The sequence below is a fragment of the Physeter macrocephalus genome, chromosome 11 (genome assembly GCF_002837175.3).
Source record: "Physeter macrocephalus isolate SW-GA chromosome 11, ASM283717v5, whole genome shotgun sequence".
Taxonomy (NCBI): domain Eukaryota; kingdom Metazoa; phylum Chordata; class Mammalia; order Artiodactyla; family Physeteridae; genus Physeter; species Physeter macrocephalus.
In genome coordinates, this window is record NC_041224.1 from 170,395,980 (window position 1) to 170,423,962 (window position 27,983).

Below are 27,983 nucleotides of genomic sequence, written 5' to 3' on the forward strand. Positions count from 1 at the left end.
CTTAGCTTTTGCTTGTCTGTAAAGCTTTTGATTTCTCCATCAGATCTGAATGAGATCCTTGCTGGGTAGAGTAATCTTGGTTGTAGGTTCTTCCCTTTCATCACTTTAAGTATATCATGCCACTCCCTTCTGGCTTGTAGAGTTTCTGCTGAACAATCAGCTGCTAACCTTATGGGAGTTCCCTTGTATGTTATTCGTTGTTTTTCCCTTGCTGCTTTCAATAATTTTTCTTTGCCTTTAATTTTTGCCAATTTGATTACTATGTGTCTCGGCGTGTTTCTCCTTGGGTTTATCCTGTATGGGACTCGCTGCGTTTCCTGGACTTTGGTGGCTATTTCCGTTCCCATGTTAGGGAATTTTTCGACTATAATCTCTTCAAATATTTTCTCGGGTTCTTTCTCTCTCTCTTCACCTTCTTGGACCCCTATAATGCGAATATTGTTGCATTTAATGTTGTCCCGGAGGTCTCTTAGGCTGTCTTCATTGCTTTTCATTCTTTTTTCTTTATTCTGTTCCACAGCAGTGAATTCCACCATTCTGTCCTCCAGGTCACTTATCCATTCTTCTGCCTCAGTTATTCTGCTATTGATTCCTTCTAGTGTATTTTTCATTTCAGTTATTGCATTGTTCGTCTCTGTTTGTTTGTTCTTTAATTCTTCTAGGTCTTTTAAAACATTTCTTGCATCTTCTAGATCTTTGCCTCCATTCTTTTTCCGAGGTCCTGGATCATCTTCACTATCATTCTGAATTCTTTTTCTGGAAGGTTGCCTATCTCCACTTCATTTAGTTGTTTATTGGGGTTTTATCTTTTTCCTTCAGCTGATACATAGACCTCTGTCTTTTCATCTTGTCTATCTTTCTGTGAATGTGGTTTTTGTTCCACAAGCTGCAGGATTGTAGTTCTTCTTGCTTCTGCTGGCTGCCCTCCCAGTCATGATCTTTCAACCACACTCATTAAAATCAGGCTCTGGAGTTCAAATCTAGCTCCATCACATATTAATGAAGTGGTCTTTTGCAAATTACCAGGCTTCTCTGTGCCTCAAATGAAATGAGACAAGTTATGGAGAAGCCTTAGAGCAGTACATGGTAGACAGTAAGTTCTCAAGAAATACTGGATTCAACAAGGGTGGAATTGTGGAGGTATACAATAGCAACCCTCATAGTTTACTGACTGCTGACTCTATGCCCAATATTATAGTAAGCGATTTTATCCTTGTATAAAATCATTTAAAATAATGCCATATACAGTCCAACAAGGCCTTTGAAATAGGTCTACTTGAAAGTTATACCAAGTGCACAGGTAAGTCAGCTCATGCAGACACCAACATCAACTTGATACACGTCTGAATGTTTGGAGCCTAACAGAAGGAAGTATTTGACACAGAACCCATTCTCTTAACCAACATATTATACTGTCTTCTATTTTGTCACTAGTACCTTGAGCTTTAAGTTCTATATTCTCAGAACCTGATACATGCTTGATAGTCAATACTTTTTTAAATGAATAAATGTTCACCATAAGCTAGTGTAACGTTTGACAGGTTATACATTGTTTTCACATAGATAGAAGCATGTGTGTGTGTGTGTGTGTGTGTATCTTTATAAGAACCTGTGAAATGAACAAGGCAATGCAGATATTATTCTGTTCTACAGATGAGGTTAATTACCGTTTCTGGGGACATTTAAATTCAAATATTTTTAGCTCTATGTCATATTTAATTCTATGTCATAATAAAACAGTATTTCTATGTCTTAGTTTTCATGTTTAACCAAAATGTGCATTTCAAAATCTTATTAATATGAAAATACTCTGTCTTCAGGAAATTAAAGATTATCTTACCTTTTCTCTGCAATCTGAGAAAGCAACAGCATGTGAAAACTTCTGATCATTTGTGCAATTACATTCCTCCCGAGTAGACACATTTGCACACTGTTTGAATTTACCAGTTTTCTGCAAATAGAATTAAAATAGGTTGACTTGCTTTTTTTGGTGGCAGGATTTATGCAAACTGAGTAAATGTGCAATAAATATTTGTTGCCTGAATGAATAAAATCCCTGAGAAATTAAAAAGGGGAAAAAATCCATTAATAATAAGGTAAAAGCACAGTATTTCTGAATTTTGTCTCCTTGCTTGGAATGAACCCAAGTATCACTCAGCTGCTTGCCAGTTTACCTCAGGGCAGTTGAGAGTCAACATGGATGGGACCCAGAAAGCCTGTGCCTTTCTGAATGCAGTAATTAAGATGCCCATCTCCATCACTGGCATGGAAACTGAGACCTAAAAGAACAGACTTGATATGATGGGCTGTCGACTATGGATACTCTCCAAACCTACTATTTTGTACTTATCTCTCCTCATAGCAGTCACTAAGGCTGTTTAAAATCTCCACTATAACCATCCACTTGTCATTCATTTTTTCATTTGATCACTCTTGAGTGGTTTATTGGTTTATTAGTTTTTATTCGTTTTTATTGGTTTATTCATTTTTTCAAAGAAATCGCTTTTGATTTTGATAACTCTATTTCTAAAAACGTTATTCTTCCTTCTACTTCTTTTAAGATTACCATTCTCGTCCTCATTGCTTCTTTTTTTCTTCTTTTTATTGAGATAACATTTACTATTTTCAAGTGTACAATGCAGTGGGTTTTAGTATACTCACAATGTTATTCAGTCATCACCACTATCTAATTTCAGAACTAATTTGCTGCTTAGTTAGGTTCATTCAGCTCTTCCAATCTTTTGAGCTGTTTCACGATTACATTTTTAATTTCTGACATCTTTTTTGTGTGTGTGATGTCTGTCTCCAATTTTTTTTTCCATGGTTGCAATATGACCTAAGCTGTTCTGAAATAATTATTTTGCTTATTCTAAAGTTTGCTTGTATTTATGATACTGTTTTCCAAGGCATGAGTTTTTTAGTTGTTTAGATTTATGCTTCTTTTTTATTGTGGAAGTTTTCTTCACATATTTGGTGTTTTACAGTTGTCTGCTTATCCTTGGAGAGTCTAACTGCCAACTCTGTATCTGGAATGACATCACACATGATTGTCTAGTAAGGGGATGATGTCAGCATAACAAGAAGTCACAGTGTTGGTTCAGATGTACTTTTTTCCCAGCTGTTATATTTTGAGGTGATCAGAGGCAGAATTACATAAATTTTTGAGTAGTCTGCTCCACTAGATGATGCTATTTAATTTGTATAACTTTTAAAGCTTATTCTCCCGCATTAAAGATCCACGAAGATGTCATGTTTATCTTGTTCACTGTTGTCTCCCCAGAGAATATCTGTTCGTACAGTGTCTGATAACTCTGGAAATGCTGAAATTAACATTTGCTGAATGTATAAAAGGTGCCCCCCCAAAACCTGTTATTTACTTATATGTAAATTAGATACATTTCCTATTCAACTCCCAAGAAAATCCAGAAGAAAAAAAAAGCCAAACGAAGGAGTTCCATGTAAATATATTAAACTCATATTTCAATAGATGAGGCTTGCATCTAGTGACATATCAGAATTTATCTTTGGAAGAAACTGCAATTGAAGAATTCAGTATTTGAGTTGCTCATTGCCTGGAGCAGAGCTGCTTACCCTGAAATCCAAGATTCAACAAGAAGTCAACCTCGTGTGTGTGTGTGTGTGTGTGTGTGTGTGTGTGTGTGTGTAATCATATGTGTATAAATGTGTATTATTCGTTTGTTGAACAATTTTTAAGCACTCCCTATGTCGGGCACTTTTCTGAGTACTAAAGATATTGTAGAGAATAAAATAGATTTTAAAAAACCCAACAATAACCCTGCTTTATGTAGCTTACCTTTTAATGAAATACAATAAATAATTGGGTAAAATATGTAAAATTGTAAAAGTGCAGTGAAGAAAAATAAGGCAGGGAAGGGGGACAGGAGTGGGTATCAGTGGAGGTGGAGGTTACAATTCTAAATAGAGTGGCCAAGGAAGGTCTCACAATGATGGTGACATTTAAGCAAAAATCTGAAGATGGTGATGGAATGCGCTATGTGATATCTGGCAGAAGTACATTCCAGACAGAGGAAATTTTTGAAACTTAAAGACCCTGAGGTGGAAATATGTCTGGTATACTTGAAGAACAGCAAGGAGGCCAATGTGTGTAGAACAGAGTGACCTGTGGGAAATCAGGTCAGATGTGAAGCCAAGGCTGAACCACAGAGGACCTTATAAACCATTTTAAGAATTTGGCTTTTACTCTGAATGAGATGGGAAGATGATGAAGAATTTTGAACAAAAGAAACAACCATTTTCTGTCTTTGTGTGTGTGTATGTTCATGAATGGATATGAATGTCTGCTTGTCCATATGTATATGCAGTTAGGTGCGTTTTTCTCAAGAGAGATATTACAGGTATCTGTGAGGTTTCCTTGGGAAGCCACCCCATCATGTACTTTTCTTTTTTTTAAAAAAGTATTTATTTATTTTGGCTGCACCAGGTCTTTTTTTTTTTTTTTTTTGCGGTATGCGGGCCTCTCACTGTTGTGGCCTCTCCTGTTGCTGAGCACAGGCTCCGGACGCGCAGGCTCAGCGGCCATGGCTCACGGGCCCAGCCGCTCCGCGGCATGTGGGATCCTCCCGGACCGGGGCACGAACCCGTGTCCTCTGCATCGGCAGGCGGACTCTCAACCACTGCGCCACCAGGGAAGCCCTGCACCGGGTCTTTATTGTGGCATGCGGGATCTTTAGTTACATATGCATGCGGGCTTCTTAGTTGCGGCATGCACGCAGGACCTAGTTCCCCTGATCAGGGATCAAACCCAGGCCCCCTGCATTGGGAGCTCAGAGTCTTACCCACTGGACCACCAGGGAAGTCCTGATGTATTTTTCTTTTGAGCCTAGTGGTTTCTCTCTGTTCTACCTTGCTCACCCTGACTCCAGAGAGGCAGAATGCTGCTGGGGTTTGGTTATTTTCTAGGTGGATCCTCGGCAGGAGTTCAAATGAGTCTATGTTGGAGCAAACACTCTTCTCTCCTTTTGGACATCATTCCTTTCACAGAGCTGTGAGATGGGTCTGAGGCCCCTTTCATTTAAAAAACGATGTTCTCACTCTACCTATGCTCTTTGAAATTCAAATGGGAGCTAGGGAGAGGTCAAGGGGAAAGAGTCCATTTAGACTTCTTGGTTCCAAAACTGTATCCAGGAGTACCAGTAAGAGAAGAAAAGGCTAAAGTAGTAGGAGGAGGAACAGGGATAGCAGTAGTAGTAGTAGTACTAGTAGTAGTAGTAATGAGGGAGGAGGAGGGGGGGGAGCTGGAGGGGGAGGGGAAGAGGGAGGGGGAGGAGGAGAAGAAGTAGTGATGTTATCAGGGCAGATTATGCTTAATGCACCTTCTCATTTAATCTCCACAGCTAGGTCTGTCCATCTGTAATTTTACTGAATGATTTCTTGAATTCAAATGAATACTAGTATATCTGCAGAAAAAATATTTACCTTTGACTTGTGAAATAGATTTCTTGGTATGGGTTTGCTAGGATCTGCATGATAAAAATTATCTGTAAGTGGAATAGCTATTCCCATATTAGAGGGAGGCCTGTAGTTTATCTGAAAATGATTAAACAAAGTTAGTGTAAAGTTCATTATTATTTACTAAGTCTTTCATTTAAAAATCTTGATTTTCCAGAAAAGCATTGAAAACAAATATTTCACTTTCAGCTCCTGGTATTTAAGTAAATTTCTCTTTCCCCAGCACTCCCTCAACCCATGGTAATACAACTTGGACCTTGTAAATAAGTGAAAAAAGTTTTAGAACCTAAAGTAGCTGTCATAAAGTCAATGAAATAAAGTTTAAACACATTATAAAGAGGCTTAGTGACATATTTAGTAAATAATTCTTCAAGTTTGGTTATTTTTTTGTCACAAAGAAAATTATAAGTAATAAGTTAACAAAGATATTTTTAAAAGAGTCACAGAGTCTGACAAGGCAAAAATTAAAATTGTTATTACATTGAAATGGGATCTGTAAGATATATCAGCTCAGGATGAGAATGAGTCAACTTAAGGGCAAATAACTGTATATATTGTGAAAGCCCAAGATTATGCCACCATAATATAGCATAAAACATGATATTAATAATGATAAGACTAAGTTACCAAGAAAAATCATTATTTCAGAAAGTTTTCACATTTTAGTCATCATATCCTCAAAATGACATGAGGATTGAAAAATAACTGGGGTGTTTTGAGCATTTCAGGAAAGAAATGCTAAGACCGAATGGCCAGCCGATCATACAAAAGTAATCTATCACTGGTACCCTTCAAACAATCTGCTTAGGTTTCTTACTGGCAAAACTTTGATCATATTAAAACCCTGACTGTCCATGTGAACTCCACTGATCCAGTCTTCCAATGGGATAATTTCACTAGGAATGTGATGCATAGACTTGAGATAACTACAGCTGCTTTTCAACGTTGGCACGAATGTTGTAACAAGACACTCAGTCGATGCTCCCCAGACAATAAACGCCAGTGAAGTTGAACCCTGGAAATATCCAAATAAATGAAGGTTATTTAAAGTAACTGTTATCGGCTGAACTGTGTCTACTCCACAGTAGAATCCTAACTTCCAGTATCTCAGAATGTGATTGTATTTGGAGATAAGGCCTTTAAAGAGGCAATTAAGTTAAGATGAGATCATTAGGGTAGGCTCTAATCCAATATGATGAGTGTCATATAACAACAGGAAATTTGAAAACAGACACACACAGAGGGAAGACCATGTGAAGACACAGGGAGAAGACAGCCATCTGCAGACCAAGGAGAGAGGCCTTAGAAGAAACCAACCTGCCAATGCCTTGATCTTGGCTACTAGCCTCTGGAACTGTGAGAAAATAAATTTCTGTTGTTTAAACCACTCAGTCCATAGTATTTTGTTATGGCAGCCCTGGCAAACTAGCACAGTACCCCAGTAAAGAATACAGAAAATGAAAATGAAAAGAAATAGAAAAGGAATGATACTAGAAAACAGGAATAGAATCATAAGTTTGATCATAATGATCTGTTTGAGGATAAATCTTAACAGAAGACATATTCTTTTCCAGGAAGAAATACATTTCAATCTAATTGCCTGTGGGTGGCACTTGGAAATGAGCAAGGATCAAGTGTTTATTATTAAATAAACACTATTATTGGATGTATTTGGATGTAAATCCAACTTAAGAATGGTAAGGCTTCCCTTATTCACTGATGAGCATTGACATTTGCTTGGATAATATGAGTAAAATAACTTCCATTTGTATACATTTTGAAAAGAAGATACTCACTTAGCAATCACTGCACAAAGATATGTTTTTAGTAGAAATTTATGTACAAAAACCATATTTGAACCTTGCATGATATTCAACGTTCAACAAAATTTGATAAATTCTGTTTGAAATTTTTAAGTACTTCTTGAAATTAAAAAATGTAGAAATACTAATAATTTTACTGATATAGTAGACTCTAGTAGTTTTGCCCCCATCTCTGTACTCTGTAAGCCATTAAAAATAATCTATTTTTAATGAATTTTTGCTAAAACACATTGAACCAGAATCTAAGCAGGGTTCTACTATTAAAGGAAATTTGGGGTGGGAGGAGGGGGGTGGCACAAGTTCAATAAGAAATAAGGAAGTAAACAGAAAAATCTAGAATACTGGAGATTCTACAACATAACTGACTCAATTGCTACAATTCAATGGCAGGGGAAGAAAATGGTGTCATACCTACCTTAAACTAAAAGAAACTTAAGAGATTAATAAATAACCACACACTGTGTGACTTTTGTTTGGATCCCAATTCAAACAAACCAACCCTAAACATTTTGTTTTTGAGAAAATTGGGGGAATTTGATTATGCACTGGGTTTTATAAGATAGCAAAAAAAATTCGTTTAAAAAATTTCAGGGTTGATAATGGCATTCTTGTTATGTGAGAGATAATACACATATTTTTTGCACATATGTATGGAAGCATATAGGAGTGAAATGACATGATGTCTGCTATTCATTTAAAAGTATGTCAGAATATAAACCAAAAAAAATTAAATAGAGATGATAAAACAGAAGTATCAAAACCTTGACTATTGTTTAATTTGAGAAATAGGTATATGGAAATTCTTTTGTCTATATCTGAAAATTTTCATGATAAACAGATTGTAGAATTTGCAGAAAAATATTTATTGACACAAAAGGATTAAACTATATAATTAAGTGGAAGGAGCAAATTTTTAAAACTGTATATACAATGCTCTCCCAGTTTTAGGGGGAAAAAAAGGAAAATACTATAAATTCATAGTGACTGAGCATTTTCTATGTGCCAGACATTGTTTTAGACGGCTTACCTGAATTATCACATTTAATTCTCAAAACAATCCTATGAGGTAGGTATTATTAGTATCACTTCCATTTTATAGATGAGGAAACTTAGAGTAAAGTAACTTTCCTAAGCTCACAAAAACAGTACCAGCAGTGAAAACTAACTCAGGTAGTCTTTTCCAGAGCTCACTTTTTTAATCTCTATCACATACAGCCTTTTCATAATTCCCAAAATGTTAAAAGTGTTTAGTCATCCTTGATAGGTAGTATTATGCATAATTTTTCCTTCTTTTTCTTAGCTTATATTCTAAATTTTCTATAATCAATAGATATTTTTTAATAATTAAAGAAAAACTTACTTGACGTAAAGTTTTGCTGGCTGCAGAAATTTCCATTAGATAACTATCAGCGTCATCAAAATAGCCTTCAGCTTTAACTTCCAACAAATTTGGGTTTCCAACGACTACTTTCAGTAGTGGGATTTCAAGTGTTTGAACACCTTTGGAAACAAAGCCAAAAGTGAACATGAAATCATGAAAATTTTAAGCAATTTCATAATGACTGGCTGATCAGAATTCTAGAACATCTACAGAATCTATTTATACAGAGTTAACTTTAATAGTTCTTAGAAAAATTTAACTTTGCAAATATTTTCTCCTAATTTTTTTCACAGAAATATTGCTCCCCTCCACCCCTCATTCCTCAGCCAGATTCTCGAAGGCAGTCACTTGGATAGTCTTGGTCACACTGAGTTGACTAACTCAGTAGAGAAACTGAGAATACACGCTCAATTTAAAGGGCTGTCAATCAGTTGCTGCCAAGAGAAAAACCCTAGGCAGTTAACACAATATGTCATTAGGCCATTTCCTGCCTTCAGGGCCCCTGTTTGCAACCTCTCCATACTGAGAAATTTAATGGAAAGAGAGATTTGAGAGACCATGTAATCTAATTGCCATCTTTACTAATTAGTAAATCAGAGCTGAGTAGTAAATAAGTTGCCTCAAGTCTCAGCTCTAGCAGTTTCCCTTAAACCAAAGTGATCTGGCCAGTGCTTCCTAAACTATAACTGGGGATTTTGTTAGAATGCCAATTCTGACTTAACAGTTCTGAGGAGGGGGCTGAGATTCCACATCCTGTCCCCTTCATACCTTTATTGAGGTATACTGACAAATAAAATTGTATATTTTTAAAGTGTATAATGTGGAGATTTGTTGTACTTATACATTGTGAAATGATTACCACAATTAAGTTAATTAATACAGCCACCACCTCACGTTGTGTGTGTGTGTGTGTGTGTGTGTGTGTGTGTGTGTGTGGTGGGAACACTTAAGATGTACTCTCTTAGCAAATTTCAACTATACAGTACAGTATTATTAACTACAGTTATCGTGCTACGTATTATATCCCCAAGACATTTATTTTAGAACTGGAAGTTTGTACTCTTTGACCAACATCTGCCCATTTTCTCCATCCCCCAGCCCCTGGCAACCAGCACTCTATTTCTATGAGTTAGACAATTTTTGTTTTAAAGGTTCCACATATGAGTGAGATCACACACTACTTGTCTTTCTCTGGCTTATTTCACTCAGTATAATGTCTTCCAGGTTCATCTATGTTGTTCATCCTTCTTTTTTATGGCTGTATAATATTTCTTTGTGCATCTATATCACATTTCTTTATCCATTCATCAGTTGGTGGACCCTTACATTGTTTCCATACCTGGGCTATTGTAATGCTGCAGTGAAAGTGGGAGTACAGATACCTCTTCAAGACACTGATTTTGTTTCCTTTAGATATATACCCAGAAGTGGGATTGCTAGATCATATGGTAGCTCTATTTTTAACTTTTTTGAGAAACTTCCACACTATTTTTCATAGTGACTGAAAAAATTTATATTCCTACCAAGAGTGCACAAGGGTTCCCTTTACTCTACATCCTCATCAGCACTTAACTATCTCTTGTCTTTTTAATAACAGCCATTCTAACAGGTGTGAGGTGATATCTCATTATAGTTTTGATTTGCATTTCCCTGATGATTAGTGATATTGAACACCTTTCCATATACCTGTTGGCCATTTGCATATCTTTGGAAAAATGTCTATTCAGGTCCTTTACACATTTTTAATTGGATTATTTGTTTGTTTGCTATTGAGCTGTATGAGTTCCTTTTATATTATAGATACTAACCCCTTATCAGATATGGTTTGCAAATATTTTCTCCCACTCTATATGTTGCCTTTTCTTTTTGTTTTTAACGTTTTTATTGGAGTATAATTGCTTTACAATGGTGTGTTAGTTTCTGCTTTATAACAAAGTGAATCAGTTATATATATACATATATCCCATATCTCTTCCCTCTTGTGTCTCCCTCCCTCCCACCTTCCTTATCCTTCTAGCTGGTCACAAAGCACCGAGCTGATCTCCCTGTGTTATGCGATTGCTTCCCACTAGCTATCTATTTTACATTTGGTAGTGTTTATATGTTCATATATATACTACCACTCTCTCACTTTGTCCCAGCTTACTCTTCCCCCTCCCCATATCCTCAAGTCCATTCTCTAGTAGGTCTGCGTCTTTATTCCCATCTTTCCCCTAGGTTCTTCATGACCATTTGTTTTTTTTTTAGATTCCATATAAATGTGCTAGCATACAGTATTTGTTTTTCTCTTTCTGACTTACTTCACTCTGTATGACAGACTCTAGGTCCAACCACCTCACTACAAATAACTCAATTTCGTTTCTTTTTATGGCTGATTAATATGTCATTGTATATATGTGCCACATCTTCTTTATCCATTCTTCTGTCTATGGGCACTTAGTTTGCTTCCATGTCCTGGCTATTGTAAATAGAGCTGCAATGAACATTGTGGTACATGACTCTTTTTGAATATAGTTTTCTCAGGGTATATGCCCAGTAGTGGGATTGCTGGGTCGTATGGTAGTTCTATTTGTAGTTTTTTAAGGAACCTCCATACTGTTCTCCATAGTGGCTGTATCAATTTACATTATTCCCACCAGCAGTGCAAGAGGGTTCCCTTTTCTCCACACCCTCTCCAGCATTTATTGTTTCTAGAGTTTTTGATGATGGCCAATCTGACCGGTGTGAGATGATATCTCATTGTCGTTTTGATTTGCATTTCTCTAATGATTAATGATGTTGAGCATTCTTTCATGTGTTTGTTGGCGATCTGTATATCTTCTTTGGAGAAATGTCTATTTAGTTCTTCTGCCCATTTTTGGATTGGGTTGTTTGTTTTTTTGTTATTGAGCTGCAAGAGTTGCTTATAAATTTTGGATATTAGTCCTTTGTCAGTTGCTTCGTTTGCAAATATTTTCTCCCATTCTGAGGGTTGTCTTTTGGTCTTGTTTATGGTATCCTTGCCTGTGCAAAAGCTTTTCAGTTTCATTAGGTCCCATTTGTTTATTTTTGTTTTTATTTCCTTTTGTCTAGGAAGTGGGTCAAAAAGGACCTTGTGTGATTTATGTCATAGAGTGTTCTGCCTGTGTTTTCCTCTAAGAGTTTGATAGTGTCTGGCCTTACATTTAGGTCTTTAATCCATTTTGAGTTTATTTTTGTGTATGGTGTTAGGGAGTGTTCTAATTTCATTCTTTTATATGTAGCTGTCCAGTTTTCCCAGCACCACTTATTGAAGATTGACTTTTCATTTTGTTTTTTGTTTCCTTTGCTGTGCAAAAGTTTTTTAGTTTGATATAGTCCCATTTGTTTAGTTTTGCTTTTATTTCCTTTGCTTGTGGTGTCACACTCCAAAAAAATCATTGCCAAGACCAATGTCAAGCGGGCTTTTCCTTTATGTTTTTTTTTTCTAGGATTTTTATGGTTTCAAGTCTTACATTTAAGTCTTTAATCCATTTTGAATTAATTTTTGTGAGTGGTGTAAGATAGGGGTCCAGTTTTATTCTTTTGCACATGGCTGTCCAGTTTCCCAACACCATTTATAGAAGAGACTATTCTTTCTCCATTGGCTCCCTTGTCAAAACTTAGTTGACTGTGTATGCATGGTTTTATTTCTGGGATCTCTATTCTGTTCCATTGTTTTATGTATCTGTTTTTATGCCATTACCATAATGTTTTGGTTAATATAGCTTTGTAATAGAGTTTGAAATTAAGAAGTGTGGTTACTCCAGCTTTGTTCTTTCTCAACATTGCTTTGGCTACTCAGGGTCTTTAATGTGAATACACCACATTAACAGAATGAAAGATAAAAATTATTATCTCAACAGATATAGAAAAAGCATTTGACAAAATTCAACATCCATTCATGAATAAAACTCTCAACAAATTAGGTTTAGAAGGAATGTACTTCAACACAATATAGGCCATATGTGACAAGTCCATAGCTAACATCATACTCATACTTATCATACTCAAGCTTAAAGCTTTTCCTCTAAGATGAAGAACAAGACAAGGATGTTCCCCCTCACCACTTCTATTCAACACAGTACTGGAAGACCTACCCAGAGCAATTAAGAAAGAAAAAAGGCATCCAAATCAGAAGGGAAGAAGTAAAATTGTGTCTGTTTGCAGATGACAGAATATTATATTTAGAAAGCCCTAAAGGCTCTACCAAAATACTGTTAGAATAAAAAGGTTCAGCAAAGTTGCAGGATAAAAAATCAATGCACAAAAATCCGTTGTGTTTCTATACACTAGCAATGAACTAGCTGAAAGAGAAATTAAGAAAACGACCCCATTTATAGCACCATCAAAAAGAGCAAAATATTAGGAATAAATTTAACCAAGGAGGTGAAAGACATGTACACTGAAAACTATGACACCAGTGAAAGAAACTGAAGATGACACAAATAAGCTGAAAGACATCTCATGTTCATGAATTGGAAGAATTAATATTGTTAAAATGTCCATACCACCTAAAGCAATCTACAGATTGATTGTAATTCCTATCAAAATTCCATTGGCATTTTTCGCAGAAAACCCTAAAATTTGTTTGCAACCACCAAAGAGTGCATTTCTAACAAGCACCCAAGTGATGCCAATGAAGCTGGTCCAGGGACCACATCTTGAATAGCATGGACTAGGTTTTTCTTCAAAGAGGCAACTGAGTTGACTTGCTGATTATTATTTGTTTCTTCAAACTGAACAAGTTTAAAATATAATATATTAGTTGTTAAATACAATTAAAGCTAAAATAGTTAGAACATTTGGGATTTGTACTGGAATACAGAGAAATAACAAAGGAACAGAATTTTTAAAACCCAGAAATGGTCAAAATAATAGGTAAATTGCATTGTTTTTAAAAATCAGTGAAGAAAAAATACATTATTCAATAAGTGATGTTGGAACAACTACCTAACCACCTGTAATACACCAAAACAAAGTGTAGATAAATTAAATAATTAGATGGAAAGTTAAAGCCATAAAATTAAAACCCTAAAATTACTTGAAGGAAATATGGACAGTTAGTCATATAATCAAAGAGAAAGGATTCTAAGGGTTTCAGAAAGACGTTTTTTCAGAATATTTAGTCCACAATACTGACAGAAATAGAAATACATGTCTCCAATTTTTTTCAAAGCCTATAATTTTCATTTTTATAAATTGCACTTGGTTATGTTTTTCAAATAAGCTTATTTTTTTAAAATAGTGTTTTGTCTTTTCATTATGGTTCATATGCTTTCTTTTATCTCTTTAAGAGTTTGACATATTTTATACTTTACAATTGTTTTTATAGCGTCTTTCTGATTTTTCCATTAACTCAAGATTAAAACTTTGTTTCCTATGCTTGTTGAGTTTCTCTTATGTTGGGTCATTTCCTTACATGGTTTTAAAATTCTTTTCCTCAATTTATGTTCATGAAGATTGATTTTTCTGTGGAATTCCATGTTACCTTGTTTATGAGAGTATTCCTACAGAAGGTTTTCTGCTTCCTTATGCTGGGACCCAGGCATTGTAATGATGTCTCAGTTTGGGATTCTTGTATTTGGTGGGTAGTGTCTAGGTGTTACACAGTCTTGAAGTTTGGGTTTTTTACAAGAAATTCTTTGAGTTCCATGGAGATAACAATCTCCCTACCTCTTTCTTTGAGTTGTTGGGTAGCATTTTCCTTATCCTCTCTTCACCCTTCACGATTTGATGGTTCCAGCTTTACTTAATGTTCTCATTTCCAACTTCCTACCACAAGGTAGAAATGTCTAAAGGTCTACATCATCTACCAATGCTTGGGCATTAAAATTCATCCCACTGCCTATATGGCCTATGTCTGAGCCTCAAAACCTTCCAGGAGTCACATATTAGCTAATTTTTTTGACTTTGAGTTCCCTTTTCATTTCTGTTAACAGGATTTTCTTTTTTCCCTTCCCTTCCTTCCATATTTTTCCCTCAATTTCTAGCTCAGTAATTTACTAAAATTTTTTGTTTTATTTCTTTCCAGTATGCCATCTCCCCCAGGTTTTTAGTAAGTTTTATATTAGTTTTGTAATAAATAAATACCTTGAAAAATGGAGAAAAGTATAGAATTCTATTTAAAAGTCTTTTTTTTTTGGCTTAAAATAAATACTTGAAATAATTATAACAACACCAAGATAATTATAATGTTTTCTTTTCAGAGGGCAGCAAAAATCTAAACTAAAATCCTGTGTATATTTGGGCTGGTAGTTTAAGCTCATTTATAAAATAAGGATTATAATCTAGCCTTTTAGGGTTGTTATAAACATTAAATTTTAAAATGAATTAAAAAATAATTTAATACAGAGCTTTGCATAAGTGCTCAATAACTAGAGCTAATACTGTTATTGGTAGAATGCCACCTACTACAGAAACCAAAGATAAATGAAATATCAAAGAGTATATTTTACATTCAAGAAAAGCAATAACATCTCCTTTTGATATTTCCCAATAAAAATAAACTTACCTTTTGTATTAGGTATGACTTTAATTTTTAAAGTATGAGATTTCCCCAGATCAATGTATTTCAGGACATTGAGGGATAGTGAATCATCATGTTGTTGAAACCAGTAATTACATGGTTTTGAATGTATGTTCCATGTTCGTCCATCCCTTTGTCCAAAGTTGTATAAGAACCAGGAGCCTTTTAGAAAGGTCATATTGTGGGGTACTGTTTCAGGCATGGTAGCGATAGCTAAAGCATTCTCATTATCTAAAATCCTTGTGATCAGGAAGCTGCTGTAACCGGGAATCACCACAGTCTTTTCTATATCCGAATCTTGAAATGAGGAAGTAACACCTGAAGCTAAAACAGGAATGATTTGGTATAAAATAAAACAGCCAATGTTCTCCAAGCAATACTGGTGGACATAACTGAGGAATACACTAGTTGAGTTTTTAAATTATGGTCTTAACTAGAGGACACATTTGCCAGATTTCAGGTTATAATTAAAATTATTTTGCAGAAAGTGTATTGCAAATATGCCAAGCATAGTTTTTACTGTGAAACTAGTTCTATAAAATTCTCAGCAGAAAAAAAACCACATAGGGCTAAGTAATTATAAGAAATCTGATTTCTTTACCAGAGGACTGGTAAGAGCCTTAATAATCCAGGGTCTTTATTGTGATTTTATAAGAGAAGGATAATGTAGCTAGTGTTTTCCCTAGGGCCTAAAGGCCTGCCTATTACATAGCAGATGCTCAATAAATATTTGTTGAATAAATGAATAATTGATTGCTTAAGAAGAGCATGAAGATTTAGAAGAAAAGAGGCTTGAGGGCAGGACCATAAGGAACACCATCATGTAAAAAGGGGAAGGAAAAAAAACTCCACAAAGGAGACAAAGAAGAAATGATTGGAGAAAATCCATCAGAGAGGGTATGAGGGAAGTCAAAAGATGGCTGTTTGAAGGAGAGGGAAGTCATCATTTTTAAATGTTTTTGAAACATGTCAACAATGATACTCACCTCGTTCTGAAAAAATAAGTAGAAGTAGTCAGAAGAGAATAATTCCCTTTATTATGCATACACGCTCTAATTTTTCCCATTTCAACAAACCAACAAAAATCCTTTCCTACATTCCCTCCAACTACCACATCATTTTTCTCCTCCCCTTCATTGTGAAATTCCCTGAAAGGGCTGCCTTTATTCACTATCTTCAATTCCTCGCTTCTCATAAGTTTTTAAACCTAACCCAATCAGACTTTTGTCTACATGACTTCACCCAACAACAGCTTTTATCAAGGTTACCAATGACTTGACACAGATCCACTGGGCAGTTTTCTCTCCTCATCTTACCTCACCTCTTGGCAGCATGTAGCACAGCATCATTCCCTCCTTCTTGAAGTACCTTCTTCACTTGCTTTCTGAGACACGCTCTCTCTTAGTTCTTCTCCTAGCAGACCGTCTGGTCTTCCTGTTCTCTGACCACTAACTGTTGGACCTCAGACTTTTTCGTTTCTATACCTACACTAGCTTTCCCAGTGATCTCATCTGATCTCATAGCATTAACTATCATATATGCTGACCACTTGATTCAACCCCCCTTTTTTGAGATATAATTGATATATAACATTAGTTTCAGGTGTACAACACAATTTGATATTTGTATATATTTCAAAATAATAACCACAAAAATCTAGCTAACATCCATCACCACACACAGTTACAAGTTTCTTCTCGTGAGGAAAACTTTTTACATCTACTCGCTTAACAACTTTTAAATATACAATGCAGTGTTAGCTATAGTCACCATGTTTTACATTACATTCCTATGACTTATTTATTTTATAACTACAAGTTTATATCTTTTGATCCCTTCACCGAACCCCCACCTCTGGCAACTACCAATCTATTCTGAGTTTATTTATTTGTTGTTTGCTTGTTTTTAGATTTCACATATAAGTGACGTCATACAGTATTTGTCTTTCTCTGTCTGACTTATCTCACAATAATGCCCTCAAAATTCATCCATGTTGTTGCAAATGGCAAGATTTCCTCCTTTTTTATGGTTGAATAATATTTTACTGTATATATATATATATATATATATATATATATATATATACACACACACCCAATTTTCTTTATCCATTCATCTATCAATGGACACATGTTGCTTCTATATCTTGGCTACCGTAAATAATGCTGCAATGAACAAGGGGGAGTATATATCTTTTCAAGTTAGCATGCTCATTTTCTGTGGATAAATACTCAGATGTGGAATTGCTTGATCATATGGTAGTTCTATTTTTAATTTTTTGAGGAACTTTTATGTTGTCTTCCATAGTGACTGCACCAATTTACATTCCCACCAACAGTGCACAAGGATTCCCTTTTCTACACATCCTCCCCAACAATTTTTATTGCCTGTCTTTTTTTTTAATATTTATTTATTTGGTTGCACTGAGTCTTAGTTGCAGCTCCAGAGTTCCTTAGTTGTGGCTCACCAGCTCCTTAGATGAGGCATGGGGGTTCCTTACTTGTGGCATGCGAACTCGTAGTTGCAGCATGCATGTGGGATCTAGTTCCCTGACCAGGGATCCCCCTGCACCACTGCACCACCAGGGAAGGCGAAGGTATGTATTTACTGGTGGATAAATACACACCTGCACCAAAGAATGTATATGTTAACATGTTAAGGCCGAATACACACCACCTTATGTATTAAGGTGGATAGGTATGTATTTATTGGCAGTTTGTTAATTGTTTCCTAGGTGTTTTATACTTTCTCTGTTCCTTTCTTCTTTTGCTCTCTTTCTTTGTGATTTGATGATTTTCTGTGGTTATCTGTAGTGGCTTAGATTCCTGTTTGTTTTGTGTATCTACTATAGGTTTTTGCTTTGTGGTTACCACTGGGCTTACATAAAACAACTTATATTTATAATAGTCTATTTTAAGTTGATAACAACTTAAGTTTGAATGCATTCTAGGGCTCTACATTTCTACCCCCCCAATTTATGTTTTTGATATCACAATTTACATATTTTTATATTGTGTATCCATTAACTAATCATTGTAGTTAGTTTTTTTTACTACCTTTGTCTTTAACTTTCATACTAGCTTTATAAGTGATTAACTACCACATTTACAACATAAGATTATTCTAAATTTTACTATATATTTGCCTTTACTGGTGAAATTTATACTTTCACACATTTTCCTATTACTGATTAGCTCTCTTGTGTTTCACCTTAAAGAAATTCCTGTAACAGTTCATGTAAAGCCAGTCTAGGATGATGAACTCGTTTGGTTTTTGCTTGTCTGGAAAACTCTTTATCTCTCCTTCAATTCTCCATGACAACATTGCTGGTAGATAGATATACTTGGTTGGCAATTTTTTTCTTTCAGCACTTTAACTATATCATGTCATTCCCTTCTGATGTGCAAAGTTTCAGTTGAAAAATCTGCTGATAGTCCTATGGGGGGGTTCTACTGTAGGTAATGAGTTATTTTTCTCTTGCCACTTTTAAGATTCTCTTCTTGTCTTTAACTTTTGACACTTTAATTATAATGTGTCTTGGTGTGGGTCTCCCTGGGTTCATCTTATTTGGAAGTCTATAGGCTTCCTGGATCTGGATGTCTATAGGCTTCCTGGATCTGGATGTCTGTTTCTTTCCCCAGGTTATAGAAGTTTTCAGCCATTATTTGTTCAAATAATTTTTCTGCTCCTTTCTCTCTCTCTTCTCCTTCTGACTGCTCAAATGTATTTCTCCAGTCCAGAGGTCTTTCCTGAATTCCAGACTTGTCTTTCTATATATCTACCTTATTTCTCCACTTGGATGAGTAACAGACATCTTACATTTAATATGATCTCTCACCTGATTATTGTAATAGCCTCTTAACTGATTTCTCTGCTTTCCTTCTTGCCCTCTCTCTGTCACATGCCCAGTCTGTTCTCAACAGAGCAGCTAGTTCAATCATGTCACTTTCTGCTCAAAACACTCCAAAGGCTTGCCATTTACTCAGAGTAAAACCCAAATCCTTATAATAAACTATACTAACTTTTGCTATGTATCTATCATATAATTCTTTGAAATAGAAATATGCTACATGACAGTGATTCAAAATTATTTCATTATATAGGGTAAAGTCTGGACTTCTTGACTTTTCTCACTGTTCCTGAGCACTGTTTAAGACAAAAAAAACCATCATATTATAGAAATAAATGATAGGTGTTACTATTGATGAAATATCAATGAAGTGATAGCTAGGTTTCATTATATTAGAAATAAAGAATTCCTCCAGGAATCTAAGTATATGTAGACTTCTGTAGATTACCAATTGGACTAAATTTTGAAATCTATTGTTCTATAAAAGAGCATGAACACTTTTCCCAAAAGATAATTTCTCATTTTCCCTAGCCATCAGAGAGATATATTACTACACTTACTTTGTAATTGAAGACTAAGCTTATAGGAGAAATTTCCAGCTTGATTAACGGAAAGGGAACTAGACAAACAAGAGCTTTCATGCACTTCCTCTATTCCAAAAGGGTCTATAATTTCTGCAATAACTGACGACAAAAATCCTTCAGGAGTGTTATGTTGCAATATCTTTCTTATGTAAGCGGTTCCAGTTTTCCTAAAAACAAACCAACAAACATCATGCAACTTGGGTAAAACAGTGGCTTAAGTTAGCAAGTTCATAACCATATAATTTATAAATAAAATTTATCACAAATGGCTAACAAATGAATATTTGAGTAACATTTGTTCAACCTCATTAGTAATCAATGAAAGGTCAATTACAGCAATGGGATATGATTTTTCACCTATCAAATTAGGAAAGGTTTTAAAAGACAGTGTTTAATAGTGATAAGAATTTAGTGGAGATATGCACTAATGGGATTGTAAACTGGTACAAGATTCCTAGAAAGCAATTTGACATTATGCATTAAGAGCTCTAATATTATTTTTTTCACCCTCTGATTCCATAAATCTACTGACAGGGCTCTATCCTAAGGAAAGAACTTGAAACACAGAGGGGGAGAAAAGCTTTCCATACAAAGATGTTCATCACAGCATTATGATAAAAGCTAGAAATAAAAATGCCAACAATAGGAAAATTAAGTAAATGATAATACCTGATCTACCTAGGCAAAATACATCTATTAAAATGCTACTTACTAAGAGTTTTTAATTACCTAAGGAAAGTGGTCACTGAAAGAAGCATAGTGAAGAATATTGAAATGTATGTTGAAAAGGACTAATCAGTAATTCATCAAGGTGTTAACAGTCATGATTTCAATTGTCTTCTTTATATTTGCCTGTCTTTTAGGAAATTTCTACAGTGAGCATGTGCTTTATAATCAAGAAAAACCATCTATTTTTAAAATGTTATGCTAAGATATCCATGTGCAAAAAATAAATCTACACAATAAATCTACACAGAGACCTTACACCCTTCACAAACAATTTAACTCAAAATAAATTACAGACTTAAACATAAAATGCAAAACTCTAAAACTCCTCGAAGAGAACATAGGAGAAAACCTAGATGAACTTGGGTATGGCGATGACTTTTTAGATACAACACTAAGGACACAATCCATGAAAGAAAAAAATTCACAAGCCATACTTTATGAAATTAAAAACTTCTGCTCTGTGAAAGACACTGTCAAGAGAATTAGAAGACAAGCCACAGACTGGGAGAAAATAGTTGTGAAAAACATATCTGACAAAGGACTGTTATCCAAAATAAACTGTAGGGGAGGAATAAAACCTCTTTTTCCTCTACCCTCCTAGGATCTGTGCCTGGGACCCTAGAAATTAAACTGATGAAAGCCAGATTAACAATAAAAAATGAACACTTTATTAATGTGTGTCATGCTTACACAGGGGAGACACCTCAGTCATGAGTAACTCAAAGGGGTGGTTAGAACCTGGAGCTTGTCTAGCATCTTAATAAAGAACAATACATTTGTGGAGAAGTGACAAGACAAAGCAAAAGGGTCTAAGTCTTTTAGGGGTGGCAAACAGTGAAAAAGTAAATATATGGGAGAAACTATTGGAAGATAAGGGTTGTTTTTAGTAATGCTTGTTAGGCAGATTCCTCTCAGTGTCTCTGAACTGGTAAGAGTCTCCAGTTGTCTCTGGTGATTAGGAATCATCCTGCCTTTCTTGGTAGAGAGGTGGAAGGCAAGGGATTTTTTCATATGTCTACTTCTTCTTAATTGCCTTAGGCTAAAAATAATCTTTATGCCAAAGTGGTATATTTTGGATTGCCATATGCCAATCCCCTACAATACAAACAACTCTTAAAACTCAACAGTAAGAAAAGAAACAGCCCAGTTAAAAAGTCGGCAAAAGGTCTAAATAGACACCTCACTGAAGAAAACATGCAGATGGCAAATAAACATATGAAAAGATGCTTATATGCATCATATATCATTGGGAAATGCAAATTAAAACAACAACGAGATACCACTATACACTTATTAAAATGGCAAAAGTCCAAAATATTGACAACACCAAATATTGGTGAGGATGTAGAGCAACAGGAACTCTCATTTATTGCTGGTGGGAATGCAGAATGGTACAGCCACTTTGAAAGCCACTTACCATATGATCCAGCAATCAAATTCCTTGGTATCTATTCAAATGAGTTAAACACAAAACCTGAACAAGGATGTTTATGGCACCATTATTCAAAATTGCCCAAACTTGGAAGCAACCAAGATGTTCTTCAGTAGGTGAATGGATAAAAAAACTGTGGTACATCCAGACAATGGAATGTCATTCAGTGGTAAACAGAAATGAGTTATCAAGTCATGAAAAGACATGAAGGAAGCTGAAATGCATATTACTAAGTGAAAGAAGCCAATCTGAAAAGCTACACACTGTGTGATTCCAACTATATGACACTCTGAAAAAGGCAAAACTATGGAGACAGTATAGATGTCAGGGCTTAGTGGGGATGGATGGATGAATAGGCAGAGCAGAGAGGATTTTTAGGGCAGTGAAAGTATTCCGTATGATATTAATAGTATAAGGTGGATACATGTCATTACATAATTGTCAAAAGCCATAGAATGTACAACACCAAGAGTGAACCCTAATGTAAACTATGGGCTTCAGGTGACTGATGTGTCAATACAGGTTCTTGGATTGTAACAAATGTACCTACATTATACTATAGTATAGTGTCCTACACTATGGTGTAGGACATCAATAGTGAGGGAGGTATGTGTGGAGAGGGGTATATGGGAACTCTACTTTCTGATCAGTTTTGCTGTGATCCTAAAACTGCTCTTAAAAAATAAAGTTTATTACCGTAATTTTAAAAAATTAACCTCTTTGTATCTGAAGTCATTGACCAATAGCCAGGCTATTACTGAACCTGTCTTCCCACTTCTCCCACCACTGGCGAGGTAAATGAGCCTCTTGTACTCAAGTGTCTAGGATGGCTCTTGGAGGTAATCAAGCTCCAGTCTTCCAGGAGAGGTAAGAAGTCAGCTTTTAAAGGAGGGAATGGGGTTTGGGCAATGAAGGACGGGCTTAAAATTAGGAGTCAGGGAGTTCCTGAGGTGGAGAGGAATATCTGTTGAGGGGGGAAAACACTGCAAAAAGACAATCACCATCAAACTTAACTGCCTGTAATGCTAAGCTCCCATTCCAGTACCCATGCTGTTTCCCCAGCCCACTGCCCTCACCCCATGCCAATGAAGCTGCTTTAATCAAGGTTACTACAGCCTGGAATGTTGCCACATCCAAAGGTCACTTCACTTCTTTGTTCTTATTTTACTCAGTCTCTCAGCCACATGGGTCACAGTGGTCCACTACATACTTTCCAAAACACCCACCTCCCTTGACTTATAGGATCCAAAATTTCCCTGGTTTTTCTTCTATCTCACTGGCTGCTCTGTCTTCGTTTTCTTGGCTGGGGCCTCCTCTTCTGCCTAACCTCTCTTCCTGGAGTGCCCAAGGCCTTTTCTTCTCTACAGACATCCATTTATACAGGAACAACTGCCAAATGAAGAGCTCCTGCTCTGACTTTGTGTGCTATGCATTAGTACATCCATGCAAATGCCAACTTCACTTGGGTACCTAACAGGCATTTCAAAATTAATATTTCTAATATGGAACTCTCACTCACCCTGACTAACTCTGCATTCCTCATCTCATAAAATGACAGCATGATCTACCTAGCTGCAAACCAAACACCTAGATAGTTCTTGATTGCTCTCTTGCTAATACCCACACCAGGCAGTCTGTCATCAAATCCTGTCTTTTCTCAAGTGCACCTGCTTCAACCGCCTTCATTTCTCACCTGTATTACCTCAATAGCTTTCCAAGGGGCCTGGAAACTTTGACCTCTCATTCTGTCCTATACTTTTCACAGCAGAGTGATCTTTTCAAAAATAAAAATAATTTCACTCTTCTATGTAAAACTCTCCAATGGCTTCCCCTGGCACCAAGAATAACACGTAAACTCCTCATGAAGCCTACGATGCCTTATATGATCTGGCACTTACCTACCCCCTCGCTCACCTTCCACCACACCATTTTACTCTGCACCATCCACACCAGCCTCCTTCCTGTTTATTAAATACACCCACATATTTTCTTGCCTCACTGCATTTACACTTGCAATCTCTTTTGCCTGGAAAGCTCTTTACTCTTTGTTCTCAGCTGTTTGCTTATCCTTCTCACTCCCTCTGTCACCATGTTTACTTTCTTCATAGCATGGATTAGATCTAAAACTATTTTGTTTTTTGCTTACCTGTTTATCATCTGTCTCTCTTCATTAGAATGTCACCTCCATGCGGGCAAGGACCTTGTCTATCTTATTCACCACTATATTCCCAGTCTTAGCATAAGACTTGATGTGAAATAGTCACTCAATAATATTCATGGAATTAACAAATAACTTTACCAAAACTTTGTGTAAATGTTGATGATGTTTTCTTTCTGAGCAATTTAGTAGAATTATTGACATTAAGTTATCACTTTTAGGATTTTGTGGAGATTCTTAAAAACAATTGACCTTGGGCTTCCCTGGTGGCGCAGTGGTTGGGAGTCCGCCTGCCGATGCAGGGGACATGGGTTCGTGCCCCGGTCCGGGAAGATCCCACATGCCACGGAGCGGCTGGGCCCATGAGCCATGGCCGCTGAGCCTGCCCGTCCAGAGCCTGTGCTCCGCAATAGGAGAGGCCACGGCAGTGAGAGGCCCGCGTACCGAAAAAAAAAAAAAAAAATTGACCTTGTAATGAAATGAGAGAAGTTTCTTCTCAATACTTCACCATTTGTGGAACGACTATACTTCCCATTATCAAGCAGATACAGTTATTTTATCTGTGGGTATATAATCAATTCCCACTGTGGAAAGGATTTTGATTCAGTGTCCAACATCTCATAGGTAGTGCCCCCAAATTCCAAAATCCTTGTTAATGTTCTGAATCTCTTGTGTTCCATCATCGAATCTTTCTTTAAGCCATTTTTAAAAATTGAAGGATAGTTAATTTATAATGTTGTGTTAATTTCAGGGGTACAGCAAAGTAATTCACTTATATATATATATATTCAGATTCTTTTTCGTCATAGGTTATTACAAGATATTGAATACAGTTTCCTGAGCTATACAGTAGGTTCTTGTTGATTGTCTGTTTCCATAATCTAACCTTAGTTCCTCTTATTCCTCAAATTCTCTTTTGAATTCCAAGCCTACTGTTTGTCATTTCCACACTGCATGATTCCTCACCCAACAGTCTGTCTACCACAAGTACCTGTCTTCTTAAGCACAATATGAGAACCTCAGATTCCCTCACAATAATAAGACAAGATGTGGCTGGATGTGGCACACAGAAGACAAGCATAGATGTGTTTTATAAAGCAAAGAGCCAGGCAATAGAGTAAAGGAATGGAAATTACCCTGGATTCATTGTCCTGTTGAGTCCTAAATATCTCTCAAATCAATCCATTCCTCTCCATTTCTACTATCAACATCTTAGAATGAAACACGAAAAATTTTAGCCTATACTATTGCAAAATCCTTCTAACTGATCTCAGTGCATCCACAGTTGTTATCCTCTACTTCCTTCTCCCCATCTCAGCAGAGTGGTATTCTAAACAAAAGCTAGGCCATTTGAGACAAATGGGAGTTTATGAGTTTAAAGAAGGCAGGAGTACTGGTGTGCTGTGCATTTGATCTCTCATCTCCATTCTACCCTACATGGAGAAGAAGAAAGGGCTTCTCCTCATGATATGTCAAGAAGGGCTTCCAGGGGACCACTTTATAACTTGAAATATGCCTTCTGAGGTTTGAGGGACATAGGGACCAGAGTTGGACTTGTCCTGAGAAATATACGGAGTGGAGACAAATCAGACACCTAGAGTTTAAAGTTACATATATGGTGGGAAAGGGAGAAAAATGTCAATACATTTTAGACTTTAAGTTAACACACAGGTGAAAATCTTAGATAACACTAAAAAAAAGAAAGGAGTATGAAAGTCCCAATCCAGTAAAAGAAAATAAAATGGAAGAGGGGAAAAAAAGAACCTTAAAGTGAGGTAAACAAAGAGAACAAAAAAGGAAACATAAAAAAAGTAGGACAAATAGCACAAAAGAAGATGGTACGAATAAATTCAAATACATCGGGTTGGCCACAAAGTTCATTCGGGTTTTTCCATAACTCTCCAATTAAAAGACAGAGGTTGTCTTAAAAAAGCCCACAAATCTATATGTGTCTTTTATGAGAGATACATAAGGAAAGTGGCAGTAAAATGATCAAAATCATATACTAGACAAATATTACCCAAAGAAGGCTAGTGCAACTATATGAATAACAGATTAAAAACAACAAAAATAGGGCTCCCCTGGTGGCGCAGTGGTTGAGAGTCTGCCTGCCGATGCAGGGGACACGGGTTCGAGCCCTGGTCCGGGAAGATCTCACATGCCGTGGAGTGGCTAGGCCCATGAGCCATGGCCGCTGAGCCTGAGCATCTGGAGCCTGTGCTCCACAATGGGAGAGGCCACAACAGTGAGAGGCCTGTGTACCGCAAAAAACAAACAAACAAACAAAAAAACAACAAAAATAGAGAGATGGGCGCGGAGCTGCCGAAGAGACAAGAGATTTTTTCTTGCCTCTTTGTTTCCTGGCGCGAGAGGAGAGGGGATTAAGCGCACCGCTTAAAGGAGCTCCAGAAACGGGGGTGAGCCATGGCTATCAGTGCGGACACCAGAGACAGGCATGAGATGCTAAGGCTGCTGCTGCCACCACCAAGAACCTGTGTGTGAGCACAGGTCACTCTCCACACCTCCCGTCCCAGGAGACTGTGCAGCCCACCACTGCCAGGGTCCCGGGATCCAGGGACAACTTCCCCGGGAGAATGCATGGCGCTCCTCAGGCTGGTGCAACGTCACGCCGGCCTCTGCCGCTGCAGGCTCACCCCGCATCCATACCCCTCCCTCCCCCCGGCCTGAGCCGGAGCCCCCGAATCAGCTGCTCCTTTAACCTCGTCCTATCTGAGCAAAGAGCAGATGCCCTCAGGCGACCTATGCGCAGAGGCAGGGCCAAGTCCAAAGCTGAACCCCAGGAGCTGTGCGAACAAAGAGGAGAGGGGACGTCTCTCCCAGCAGCCTCAGGAAGGTTTCTCCCAGCAGCCTCAAAAGCAGCGGATTAAAGCTCCACAATCAACTTGAAGTGCCCTGCATCTGTGGAATACCTGAATAGACAGTGAAGCATCCCAAATTGAGGAGGTGGACTTTGGGAGCAAGATATATTATTTTTTTCCCCTTTTTCTCTTTTTGTGAGTGAGTATGTGTGTGCTTCTGTGTGAGATTTTGTCTGTATAGCTTTGCTTTCACCATTTGTTCTAGGGTTCTGACCATCCCTTTTTTTTTTTTTTTTACTTTAAAAACTTTTTCTTCTTAATAATTATTTTTTATTTTAATAACTTTATTTTATTTTCTTTCTTTTGTTCTTTCTTTCTTCCTTTCTTCCTTCCTTCCTTCCTTTCTATTTTTTCTCCCTTTTATTCTGAGCCGTGTGGATTAAAGGCTCTTGGTGCTCCAGCCAGGTGTCAGGGCTGTGTCTCTGAGGTGGGAGAACCAACTTCAGAACACTGGTCCACAGAGACCTCCCAGCTCCACGTAATACCAAATGGCGAAAATCTCAACACCAAGACCCAGCTTCACTCAACGACCACCAAGCTACAGTGCTGGACACCCTATGCCCAACAACTAGCAAGACAGGACCACAGCCCCATCCATTAGCAGAGAGGTGGCCTAAAATCATAATAAGGCTACAGACACCCCAAAACACACCACCAGATGCGGACCTGCCCTAGTCCCCTCAACCAGGAAACCTACTCAACCCACTGAACCAACCTTAGCCACTGGGGACAGACACCAAAAACAACGGGAACTATGAACCTGCAGCCTGCGAAAAGGAGACACCAAACACAGTAAGATAAGCAAAATGAAAAGACAGAAAAACACACAGCAGATGAAGGAGCAAGGTAAAAACCAACCAGACCTTACAAATGGAGAAGAAATAGGCAGCCTACCTGAAAAAGAATTCAGAATAATGATGGTAAAGATGATCAAAAATCTTGGAAATAGAATAGACAAAATGCAAGAAACACTTTTTTTTTTTTTTTTTTTTTTTTTTGCGGTACGCGGGCCTCTCACTGTTGCGGCCTCTCCCATTGCGGAGCGCAGGCTCCGGGCGCGCAGGCTCAGTGGCCATGGCTCACGGGCCCAGCCACTCCACGGCATGTGGGATCCTCCCGGACCCGGGGCAC

The 27,983-nt window shown here is 37.0% G+C and overlaps 1 protein-coding gene across 1 annotated transcript in view; it reads right to left on the bottom strand.

The window, feature by feature from the left end:
- CATSPERB (cation channel sperm associated auxiliary subunit beta) overlaps positions 1-27,983 on the bottom strand; it is a 138,960-nt gene that overhangs the window by 13,642 nt on the left and 97,335 nt on the right. The window contains exons 18-23 of the mRNA XM_024130972.2: positions 19,631-19,821; positions 15,206-15,538; positions 8,674-8,813; positions 6,308-6,505; positions 5,458-5,568; positions 1,841-1,951 (exon numbers count right to left, since the gene is read on the bottom strand). Coding sequence (XP_023986740.1) covers positions 1,841-1,951; positions 5,458-5,568; positions 6,308-6,505; positions 8,674-8,813; positions 15,206-15,538; positions 19,631-19,821 — 1,084 coding nt within the window. The remainder of the gene's footprint in view (positions 1-1,840; positions 1,952-5,457; positions 5,569-6,307; positions 6,506-8,673; positions 8,814-15,205; positions 15,539-19,630; positions 19,822-27,983) is intronic.